Source organism: Lynx rufus, unplaced genomic scaffold (assembly GCF_022079265.1).
Source record: "Lynx rufus isolate CCGP_SWC_20201006 ecotype Redwood Valley unplaced genomic scaffold, mLynRuf1.p SCAF_4, whole genome shotgun sequence".
NCBI lineage: Eukaryota > Metazoa > Chordata > Mammalia > Carnivora > Felidae > Lynx > Lynx rufus.
The window spans coordinates 81717251-81729617 of NW_025814856.1; the positions used below are offsets into that span (position 1 = coordinate 81717251).

At 41.9% G+C, this 12367-nt stretch overlaps 1 protein-coding gene across 2 annotated transcripts in view; it reads left to right on the forward strand.

Annotated features, from left to right (window-relative positions):
* The window catches only part of RELN (reelin), a 528348-nt gene that overhangs the window by 470144 nt on the left and 45837 nt on the right, over window positions 1-12367 (forward strand). For both annotated transcript variants that reach the window (XM_047096965.1, XM_047096964.1), the window contains exon 47: window positions 11605-11745. In XM_047096965.1, coding sequence (XP_046952921.1) covers window positions 11605-11745 — 141 coding nt within the window. The remainder of the gene's footprint in view (window positions 1-11604; window positions 11746-12367) is intronic.

Here is a 12367-nt window from a genome sequence, read left to right on the forward strand (position 1 = left end):
AACTAAAGATAGTATTCTGGGGGTTTGTCTTGGAGAAATATTCAAGGGAATTACAAATTCATTTTTTTAAAGGAGGGATTTTTTTTTTTTAACTTGCCTTGGTATTATTTATCTCCATTGTTACTTCCAGTTTTCTAGTAAGTTCTGAAAGACTTTTTACAGACATTTGTTTTACTGAACATCATGCTAAAATTTTTCAGTCAGGTCAAGGAAACCTTAGACTTCTCTTACGTCACCATTTTCTCATGCATCATTTTGATACTTTGAACATCATTGCTGTTGCTTTACCAAATTTCTGTTGGTGTTTCAGGACAACAGAACATAAAATAATTTCTTCTGGGGCACCTGGGTGACTCAGTTGGTTGAACGTCTGACTTCAGCTCAGGTCATGATCTCACAGTTCATGGGTTCAAGCCCCGTGTCAGCCTCTGTGCTGACAGCTCAGAGCCTGAAGCCTGCTTCAGATTCTCTGTCTCCCTCTGTCTGCCCCTTCCCTGCTTGTGCGCTCTCTCTCTCTCTCTCTCTCTCAAAAATAAATAAATAAATATAAAAAAATAATTTTGTTGGATGTAAACTATGGTACTATTGATTTTCACATACTGAATATGTTAATATTTGCACGTTAAGACAATAAAATCTATTTCCATTTCCACTACAACAGAGAATAAAACTGTTTACAGAAATTCTGCATTCCAACTAAGGTTTCTCTGTTGTCAATCTTGTTGCCAAAATTTTATTAGAGAATTTGAGACTTGGCTGTACTTCACCCATATTGCTATCTATGGATTCTTAAGATTGCTTTAACAATTAAATAGAAGTCATTCTCCTTTGAGAAGGTGTTTTAAAAATTATAGGAAATTCCTTTTATTTGAAGGATGGTCCAAAGTCTTTAATGCTGTCAGTAGGCCTACTCAGAACACTGTAGTTGTTAGTATCATTACTAATTATGATTCTCAGTGAAAATAATAAATCCTTATTTTACCAAAAAATAGGATAACCATTTTCTTTTCTTTGTAATCGTCAAATCAAAATTTTACTATGAATTTGAAGGGACCACAGATTATTTTTGGCTCACGTTTATCTATTTAAAACATAACAAAATTTAAGAAAATAGCAAACTATACTTCAGTAGAGTCATCACCCAGCTTCAACTGTCATTCAACTATTATTGACTTTTGAGCAACCTTATTTTTCAATAGCACCACTCACTCCTGCCCCCCCAATTTTGAAGGAATTCCCAGACATATCATTTCAACTGTAAATATTTTAGTATGTATCTCTAAAAGAGAACTTTAAAAAATATAACTATGATATCATTATCACACCTAAAAATTAATGACAGCTTCTTACTCAATATTTACTTAGTACTCAGTATTCAAATGTTCCTGTTTGTCTCATGAAACATATTATCATTTTTTTTTCAAATTAGGATACAAATCAATATAATTGGCTGGCACCTCTCTTAAGTATTTAACCTTGAGGTCTCCCTGTTTACCTTTTAAGATGAGGACTAAGACACAGAAAAGTTACATGATTTTCCCCACAGACACACTGTGGCTGAACCAGGATTGTACCAAAGTTTTCCATTTGTTGTCTGTCAAGGAAGAAATAAAGGCCATGTGGGGTGGCTTGTTGAAATTCTTCTATTACTAACTCTGTAATGTGCTTTCCACCCTAGTTCCAGAGCAGTATCATGAAGGATCTAGGTCACCTTATAAGGATACCTTACCTTTATCACGTTTGTTTGGGGTCAGAACCTGTGGTCTAAACACCTTATCCTCTCATTCAGACCCCAGTGTATTATAAGAAAATTAGAAGAAAAGAACATTGAATGACAGTATACATTCTTCATGGACACATTAATGTTACCCAAAAATCCCAAAATGTTATAGTCATTTAGCATCCTACAATTTCCTAGTGTTAATTATTATCACTGAAGGGATTTTCTACTAAAAGATCTGGGATGCCTAAATTAAGTGCCCCCAGCTAGCTGCCAAATCAGTGGTCTTCCGGCCTTTGCCTGCCATTCAAGACAACCAGGGTTCTCAGTAACACCTCAGCTCCAGCAGGAGATGATGGTTCTAGATCCAGTTATAAATGCAGTCCTTACACCTATGAAATGAGTCAGTTGTACAAAACAGTTTCTAAGAGTCAGCCTCTCATTTCCACCCCCAAAATTCAACTTCCTTCTTTCAGTCATAGTTCAGTGTCTTCTTCATGAGGATCTCCCCCAGAGCAGGGTCTTCATGTCTCCTGGGAGATGGCCCACCCCTTGAGAGCCCCTCACCATACGTAACTCATTCACATTCCTGGTACCAAAGTTCAGACCTCCTTTCTAGAGCCTGCTTTTTCTCTAACTCTTATCTGTAGGTCATGGGCTGTGATCCATGGGTGCTCTCTGTTCAGTTGAGCTGATCTATGCTTCCTCCCAGGTATATACCTACAAGTGGAATTGCTAGGTCATATGCTGACTCCATGTTCAACATTTTGAGAAATGGACATGTTTTCCACATCATCCACATCATTTTACATTCCCACCAACAGTGTATGAAGGTTCAGATTTCTCCACATCCCTGCCAACACTTGTTATTGCTGTCTTTTTTTTTTATCATAGCTATCCTCGGGGGTATGAAGTTGTATTTCATTTTGGTTTTGATTTTCACTTCTCTAGTGACTAGTGATGTTGAACATCTTTTCATACACTTATCAGCCATTCATATATCTCCCCTGGAATATTCTCTACTTTTATCTAACACAGAAAAATAGGATAACAGAGGAATTTTTTTTCCACCATAAAGACAGGGCCTTGGCTACCAAGGGAAATATAGGACACATTTTGAAATGGGCATTGCAAAACTTCTAGCTAAACACAGAAAGCCATGGGCTTCAGCTATGTCATTAACTTGCAGAAGTTAAGATAAATAGACTTGTGTGTACATACAGCAACAATACACACAGCCTTCCGTAGCTTGAAACGGCTGTTCATATTTAGGGGTAATGGTAGGGATAGGATTATCTTGTATAGGTTGAGATGGTTTTGAGAGGTTTCCTCACTGAGAATACATTGTAATAGTGAACCAAAAGATTCTTGCCCTCTCTCGGTTTTGTGAGTGCATCAATGTGACCTAGCGCAACTGGGCTTTGACTTCCTGATTGGTAGGATAAGACGGTTGGCTATATTTACTTGTCCTAAATATTTTATGTATCTCTGAGAGTAAAGGAAACATCAACCAGGAGTGAAAAGGTTTTTTTAAAAAATTCTGTATAGTTCATATCAAAGGTCTTTTTCTCCTGATGATGATGATGATGACAATGAGAATGTCACCGGTAGAGTAATCTTAAGGAAAAGAGCAGATACAAAGACTCTTAAATGTGTATAGAAAACTATTAAAAGGTGGGGCGCCTGGGTGGCGCAGTCGGTTAAGCGTCCGACTTCAGCCAGGTCACGATCTCGAGGCCCGTGAGTTCGAGCCCCACGTCGGGCTCTGGGCTGATGGCTCAGAGCCTGGAGCCTGTTTCCGATTCTGTGTCTCCCTCTCTCTCTGCCCCTCCCCTGTTCATGCTCTGTCTCTCTCTGTCCCCCCAAAAATAAATAAACGTTGAAAAAAAAATTAAAAAAAAAAAATGAGTGACTCCTCCCATGGGCTCCTGATGCTTATCCACACAGTTCTCCCAGGCACACAATTTCTTTATTCTCACATTCTCCTTGTTTCCTCAATAGAGAAAAGTTAAGGCACAGAGAGGCAGAATGGTTCTGAGAAAACAAAGGCTTGATCCGTTTATTACGGAAAACTTAACTAGTAACACTTTCCAACGCAGCGTACTCCATTTAAAAAGCGATCCCCCCTGGGGCGCCTGGGTGGCGCAGTCGGTTAAGCGACCGACTTCAGCCAGGTCACGATCTCGCGGTCCGTGAGTTCGAGCCCCGCGTCGGGCTCTGGGCTGATGGCTCAGAGCCTGGAGCCTGTTTCCGATTCTGTGTCTCCCTCTCTCTCTGCCCCTCCCCCGTTCATACTCTGTCTCTCTCTGTCCCAAAAATAAATAAACGTTGAAAAAAAAATTAAAAAAAAAAAAGTGATCCCCTATTGTGAATCTCTAAAACTTCCGACTGCAAATCCTCCAGGATCCAGCTTAGCCCGTCAAACATGGGAGTTAAGCGGCACAAAACCTGGACACCACCTCAGGCACACTGCTGTGTCAAACACAGAAAGAAACCTTTATCTAAGGCAACCCTTAGGTAAATAGGCTGGACAGCAATAATACCTTGCATGTAATATGTCTTTACGGTGGGCCAGGCAGTATTCTAAGCTCAGTCTATGCTTATCCCATTTCATCCTCACAGTGGCCATAGGATATGGGTGGTGTTACTATTCCCAGTTTCTTTTCTCTTTTTTTTTTTTAAATAGACCCAGAAAGGCTTTTCAACAATTTTTTTTTTTAATGTTTGTTTACTGTTGACAGACAGAGCACAAGCCAGGGAGGGGCAGAAAGGGAGGGAGACACGATATTCGAAGCAGGCTCAGGCTCTGAGCTGTCAGCACAGAGCCTGGAGTGACAATCCCCAGTTTCTCAGATGAAGAAACTCAAATCGGTTGAACAATTTTGCTGGAGGTCACAAAGTTAAGTAATGAAGAGCCAGTATTTTAACCCAGACAGTATGAGCACAGAAGCTGTTCTCAACTACTATGCTTCGTTTTAGGATGACTGGGTATGTCTCATCCCTTATCTGCTCCCAAAAGAACGAAACTAGGATGAGAAGGGCAAGCTAAGGCTCACTGAAGTTCAAGTCCCATGGATGTAGCTAAGTACCAGGCAGTCTGGATGTTCACTGGTACTTCAAACTCACCTGTTCAAACCCAAACTCATCAACATTTGTAACTTCCTCCCAATCTGTTCTTCTCCCAATGTTCATATCTCAGCCAATTCTTCTAGTCATCCTATTTAGAATTTTGTAACTATCTTTGGCTTCTTTCTGTTTAAAATTCTACACATATCCACTTACCAAGTTCTCTCCATTCTCTCTCAAGTGTATCTTTACCTTCCCAGTTTCACTATCCTGGTCTAGTCTCTTCATTTCACATTGGACCTAACGGAAAGATCTTTTTTACCACACAGACCACAGGTTTTCATCCCCTGCAACCCGTCTATATCCTCCAACTAGCTGAACATTTCTAAAATACTTTTCATCATACGGGTGCCTAGGTGGCTCAGTTGGTTAAGCATCTGACTCTTGATTTTGGCTCAGGTCATGATCTCAGGGTCAACAGATCAAGCCCAGGGTCGTGAGATACCTTTCTCTCTCTCTCTCTCTCTCTCTCTCTCTCTCTCTCTCTCTGTCGGCACCTGGGTGGCTCAGTTGGTTAAGCGTCTGACTTTGGCTCAGCTCATGATCTCACAGTTAGTGAGTTCAACACCTGCATCAGGCCCCATGCTGACAGCTCAAAGCCTGGAGCCTGTTTCAGATTCTGTGTCTCTCTCTCTCTCTCTGCCCCTCCCTGGCTTTCTCTCTCTCTCAAAACTAAATAAGCAATAAAAAAAAATGGAAAAAAAAAAAGATTCTCTCTCTCTCCCTTCTGCCCCTCCCTGCCCTCTCCCATACTCACTCTCTCTCAAAAACAAACAAAAAAAAATCTTTTCATCATTAATATTCTCTTGCTCAACAAGTCTAAAATGGATACTCATTTTGCTTACTCATTCAACTCCTTATGACACCATATATAATCCTCGATAATTAAATTCTCCCTGGCCTAAAATAACGGACATCTTTGTAAAGAAGTAGAAAGAAATTCACAGAGGTAGTGCCTTAGCCAGAGGAACTCGGTCAGCGGACAAATTAGAACCTAAAGAGAGAAGAGAGCCAATGCTTATAATGTGCCACTCTTGTCCAGCCTCACCTCCCAGACCTCTTCTAACTTTCTAAGCCCTGCGGGTCTTTGCACAGTGCCTCGAACTACACTGCTTTCCCGCCCCGCTTCCTATTGTCATCACTTCCTCAGCTTATCCGAAAAACATTCTCTCCCCCACTCTTGACTAGTTAAACTCTACCTATCCTTGTTAAGTTCTGGTTCAAACTCCGATTTCGTTCCATCAAACACGATTCATCGAGACCAGCTTGCAACAGCATCTTCCTTTTCTTAGCTCCTAGCGTTAGTGTCAATGTCACACATTTCTGTGTTGGAACAGAGCTGATAAAGTTGCTTCCAGATATTAGATTTATACGTATTGTACCCATGATAAGATTACAATTCTTGTAGGGAAAGGGATAATGCTTCTCCACTGCTTACAGCATCTAGGTTCTTCTAGAAAGCTAACACTCACTCTAAGTAACTGTATCTGAGGTCTGACTGATACTTTCTGGACTACCTTTGACCTGCAGCCAGGGAGCATACTTCTTCCCCAAGGAATGATTCCAGCAGATCAACTGTGAAGATGTTTTAGGACAAAGCAGCCTCTTGATGTTATTAGAAAAGGAACACAGACAGCACCCACCTTTCCTCCTAAAAGTCCCCCATGAAATTATTTTTGTTTGTTTTTAAAGAATAGAACCTCGGGGCACCTGGGTGGCTCAGTTAGTTAAGTGGCCAACTCTTGATTTCAGCTCAGGTTATGATCTCACAGTTCGTGGGCTTGAGACCGGCATCAGGCTCTAGGCTGGCAGCGCAGAGCCTCAGGGGGTCCTCTCTCTCCCTCTCTCTCTGCCCCTTCCCTGCTTGTGTGCGTGCTCACTCTCTCTCAAAATAAATTTTTAAAATCGTAAAAGTTAAAAAACCTTTAAAAAAGAATAAAACCTTAATAACACCGGTAGTCAAGAAACAGTATCTTCGGTGGATCAAAAATGTTGAGTAATTCCTAGCAACTGAAAGGCAGATGAGACAAGAGTAAGGGAGTCACAGTAGAGGAACCGGAGTCCAGGAGGATGCTAAGGAGAGTAAGTGCTAGCTCTGCAAAAGAGCCGCAGAAATGCTACAAGCTGCGTTAAGGGATGGTAAAGAGGGCCACTCGTTAAAGAACTGTAATCAAAGCAGGTAGAACCACCAGGTCTGTCCTCAAAAGCAGCCAGCAATTAAGGCATTTGCATCCAGACTCTGAACTCCACCCTCTAAACAAAGCACACCAGCTCCGGAGGAAGGTTCCTGGGAAGGGTACTGGAGCTGAGTGAGCAGAGCTTCAGACAGTTCCAGACTGCCCACACCCCAAAACTAAAAAAGAACGGTAGGGTTAAAAGCCCGTCACTAGGAATCAAAGAAAAGCATTCCACTTCCCCCTGAGAACGTCCTCCTTATTTTGACAACTGTGGGAATCCGGGTCTGCCTGTCTGCTCCTAAGAGCCTTGCAGCAAGCTGCCTAGAGTCAAGCCTTGCCCACCTTACTTACAACCTCCCATTCAAAAGAGGGGTGCCTGGGTGGCTCAGTCGGTTAAGTGAACGACTTTGGCTCAGGTTATGATCTCTCAGTTTGTGGGCTCAAACCCCACACCAGGCTCTGTGCTAATAGCTCAGCGCCTGGAGCCTGCTTTGGATTCTGTGTTTCCCTCTCTCTCTTCTCCTCCCTGGCGCTCTCTCTCTCTCTCTCTCTCAAAAATAAATAAACATTAAAAAAAGAAAAGAAAATGGGGCGCCTGGGTGGCTCAGTCGGTTGAGTGTCCGACTTCAGCTCAGGTCACAATCTCACGGTCCGTGAGTTCGAGCCCCACATCAGGCTCTGGGCTGATGGCTCAGAGCCTGGAGGCTGTTTCCGATTCTGTGTCTCCCTCTCTCTCTGCCCCTCCCCCGTTCATGCTCTGTCTCTCTCTGTCCCAAAAATAAATAAACGTTGAAAAAAAAATTTTTTTAAAGAAAACTATTAAAAGGTGGGGAGACAATGTGGGGAAAGGTTCCTGGGGAGAGAAATGATGGAAACCATACTATTGACAGTAACATTTTTTAACTTCATAGCAGTGGATGTTCAATTATTAAACAACACTTATGGAGCACTTACTATGTGCTGTAGATGGAGAGAAAATGATATAAATTCAGAAAAGAAGCAAGGGGAGACATTTCAAGGGTATGGAAAAGGAGAAATATGCTCTGGGGCCATTTTCCCTCCAACTCCAAGAAGCAGCAGCTGGTAGTGGCCGTCATTATAAGGAAGCTTCAGGAAAATGATGACACCTGCCGAGGGATTTCACCAAGACACTCACAGGTCTTGGTAAACACGAGCTAATTAATTTTCACAACACCCTTGTGAGGTGGGAAGTAGCATTTTCCTAGTTTTACAGATGGGGAAGTGTCAGCACATAAACATAAATGATTTGGCCCCTTTACATAGTGAAGTTGTGACAGGGCTGGGAATAAGAAGTCCTGGAAATTCAACTTCCAGACCTTCATTTTTAACTTCTATTCCAATTCATCCCCTTAGTGAAAGTGTTTCCTTGTCCTGTAAAATAATATTGGATAATGTATTGACACTAGCTTTATGGATACATAATTACTTAGTGTAGTTATTCCCAAGAATATAAAATCATCACACTGGAGGCAGGGCCTTAGACTAAGTCCTCCAAGTTAACCCCCTCATTATTTATGTTAAATTATTCACCATGGACATAGGATTTACTAGTACCAGAGTAAAGATTAGTGCCCTTTAATATCTTTACTCGTGGTGGCCAACTTCAGTTTTAGTACATTCTACACATCGGCTCCCACTGTTTCCTTTTCTGTGGAATGCCACAGAGTTGTACAAACTAAACATGTCATGGTTGGAAGTCCCCATAAAAGCTATCAACCCCAACAATGCCTTTGCCTCCTAAATCTTCTGTACAGTCTCTCCATTAAGTGGCTGCCCAGACTGTGATTAAACACAACCAATGTTCAGACAGCCAAAACCTGCTAGGCAGCTCATGCCACCTCTCAGCTGCCCAGAGTTCCTCTCCCCATTTGACAGCCATCAGATCACTGCCCCTTCCACAGCTGATCCCCAGTCCCTACCTACCCACCCTACAAGATGTCTCTTATTTGATTCTTCCTGGCCATATCAATTGCTATCAATTTACTATTCTTTCAGTAAACATTTATGAAGCCCACCATCTATAGGCGTCACCAACCATAAAAAGATAAATAAGGAGAACAAGCCAACAGAGGAAACTATACATAAATAAGCCCTCTTTTAAAAAATTTTTTAATGTTTATTTTTGAGAGAGAGAGAGAGAGAGAGAGAGAGATACAGAGGGCTGGTAGGGGAGAGACAGAGAGAGAGAGGGAGACACAGAATCCAAAGCAAGCTTCAGGCTCCGAGATGTCAGCACAGAGCCCGATGTGGGAGTTTAACTCATCACGACCTGAGCTGAAGTCGAACACTTAACTGAGACACCCAGGCGCCCCCCCATAAATAAACACCCTTAATAAAAAGTGATAAAGGCTTTGATGGAGCGTTATAAAACATTAGCAGAACAAACATTACTTGCCTACCCTCTATGAGCACTAGAGATACGAAACAATATAGAGATTATTTCCTGCCCTTCGGAAGTTTATAGTCTGAAAGAAAGGAGAAGAATGTAAGTGTTGACTCGTTATTAGAATCCAAGTAAGGATGGGATGCCTGGGTGGCTCAGTCGATTGAGCATCTGACTCTTGATTTCAGCTCAGGTCATAATCTCACGGTTTGTGATTTTGAGCCTGATGTCAGGCTCTGTGCTGGTGGTGCAGAGCCTGCTTGGGATTCTCTCTCTCCCTCTCTCTCTCTGCCCCTCCCCTGCTTGTGCTCTCTCTCTCTCTCTCTCTCTGCCCCTCTCAAAACTAAATAAACTTAAAAAAATATTTTTAAAGAATCCAAGTAATGATGTGCTATGGAAATATGATATTCCACTGTACTATTTGTAAGATGCTGCCACATGTGATCTGTTAGTAATTTTCATCATTAAGCATTAACTAAACTAAACGTCACAGCCACTGACTTGCACAACCCCGGGGGGGGGGGGCATCTTCCCACTGCTTCCTGTCAAAACGGTAGCCCCTGGATACCAACTCTTTCACCTACTAAGTGCTAGGCACTGGGCACTGAGGGGATAATGTTGAAAGAAAGGAATAATGCTGCTCCCTGGTAACTTACACTTTTGAGGAGGAGACAGACATTCAAGAAATACATATGCAAATAAATATACGACTACAATTGTGATAATAAATGCTATAAAAGTAAAAGAACAGCTTGCTGTTCTTGGAATAAACATGATTTTTAAAGGGATCCGAAAGAAAATTTCTCTGTGAGGACCTGACACAGCATCCAAGTCCTAAAGGACACATAAAGGGGAACCAGGCAGAGAGAGGAAGAACGTGCAGACAGAAGGTGGGACAAAGTGTCATGAGCTCTGGGAACTGAGAGAAGGAACAACGCTCCAGAGTGGGTAGCCAGGATGCAGGGCTGGAGGATGCCCCCCCACTCCCCGCTCAAACAGCACCTCATGGACCAAGGCAGAATTTGCGGTGGAAAGTTAAATGTCATAGGAAGCGATAGGAGGATGTTAGGTAGTCTGCTGAGAGCTGAGGAGCAAGAGATGTAATGGAAAAATCAGTGTGTAGATGCTCAGTAAGCAAATATCAAATATCAAACCCTATGCATTTTCAGAATGGAGATTTTAGTGCTGGTCCGTGTCTTCTGTTTTCTCAACTTAATGTATGTGTTTTCAATTAGAAAATACACAGTCCTTGCTGGTGTTTGGTCTTTTGTCCTGCTCAAAACAAATAGCTCTCAGTCATGTGAGTAACGGTCTCTTAATGACAAAAGTGTATGAATCCATAAAACAAAACTTGCTTTGGCAAAGTGTTTCATCTCCCGGTCTCTGAATGTTCAGTCTCTTGAGCCTAGGGCACTGTTTGGATTTACCGCCATCTAGTGTCTCTGAAAACATGTTTATTTGTGCTTCGGAACGAGACACTCCCCAAAACCGTGCAAATGAGCAAATGTATTTCTGCTTCTGGATCGGGAGCATCTCTGTTTTGATTTTATTTATGCTGCATTTGAATGAATATAAAATAAGTCTGGTCTCACTACCCTCTCTCTTTTCTCTATCCAGTTATCTAGGGTTTCATTGCTCTCCCTGATTTACACTCTGTCTTCTTAAGACTTTTGTTGTTGAGAATTCCTCACAAATGCGTTATGAAGTAGAACGGTAGGCCCACTGCACAAAAGTGTGTGACTGTAGGGCACACATAGGAGTTGAAGTCGAGCCCATATGCTGCTTTCCAAGTCAAATATTGAGGGGTAGGGAGCAAATATAACTTAGCAACAGCCCTGGTATCACTCCACAATGGTTTCCATACAAAATTCAGGGCTTGCTGTCCCCCCTGAGGCTACTGGTTAGGATTAGTTTTAGTTTCTGTTTTAGTCTGTTTTTACAAGACGCAGAAAGATCCTCAGCCCAAAATATACTCTCAAGCTATTACAGTTCATTGCGGTCTGGTGTTGTTAATCAGTTTTGCAGAGACTGTTGCAATAATGAACGCTTTTTCTGAGAATACAAGTTAGCGGTGTACCTGTGTTTTTGTTACACCCTTCCATGCACTTGCTCAAATACACCAGGACACATTTTCTTTTCCACCACAGCCTTCATTATAATTCTCTTTTTCTTCAAAGGTCTCAAGCCACTCGTTTCCGTTGGCATCAACCAGCTCCTTTTGACAAGCAGCAGACATGGGCGATAGATAATGTCTATATTGGGGACGGCTGTGTAGATATGTGCAGTGGCCATGGAAGGTGCATCCAAGGAAACTGTGTGTAAGTAGGCTTTGTTTTTCCTTCCTTGCATAGGAAGTTCCTGATTCACATTCCAGCCAGGAGATTTTGCCAAAACTGGATTTTTAATCACTCTGAAGCTGCCTTGGTTTACACATTTTTCTTGAAATCTGATACTGAGCTAACTATGGAGTCTGTGGACATTGTATCTATATCCTTGCTTAGAGATTAGGAACTGAACAACAGCTATCTTGTCCAGAGAAACATGAATTATAATTGACTATGTTTTATTTCCTTCTGTGTTCCTGTGACACACCTGAGACCTGAAAAGGACAGGAGAGGTTCAGGAACTCAGTGTATTCTGACTGAAAATAATATGCCATAAGTATTTTTCTCACTTAGGTCTAAGCATATGTAATGATGTGCATGACTTGTGGTTGGATCGTATTCTCACATTGTTTGCATAAGAAGGTTTTTAAATGCCTGTTTGATGGAGAGGCCTAGTATTTTACTTAGAGAGACTTAGCATCCTTGGAAGGATCTAAATAAAGTGTGTGTGTATGTGTATGTGTATGTGTGTGTGTGAGAGAGAGAGAGAGAGAGAGAGTGTGTGTATGTGTGAGACAGAGTGTGTGTGTGTATGTGTGAGAGAGTGTGTGTGTAT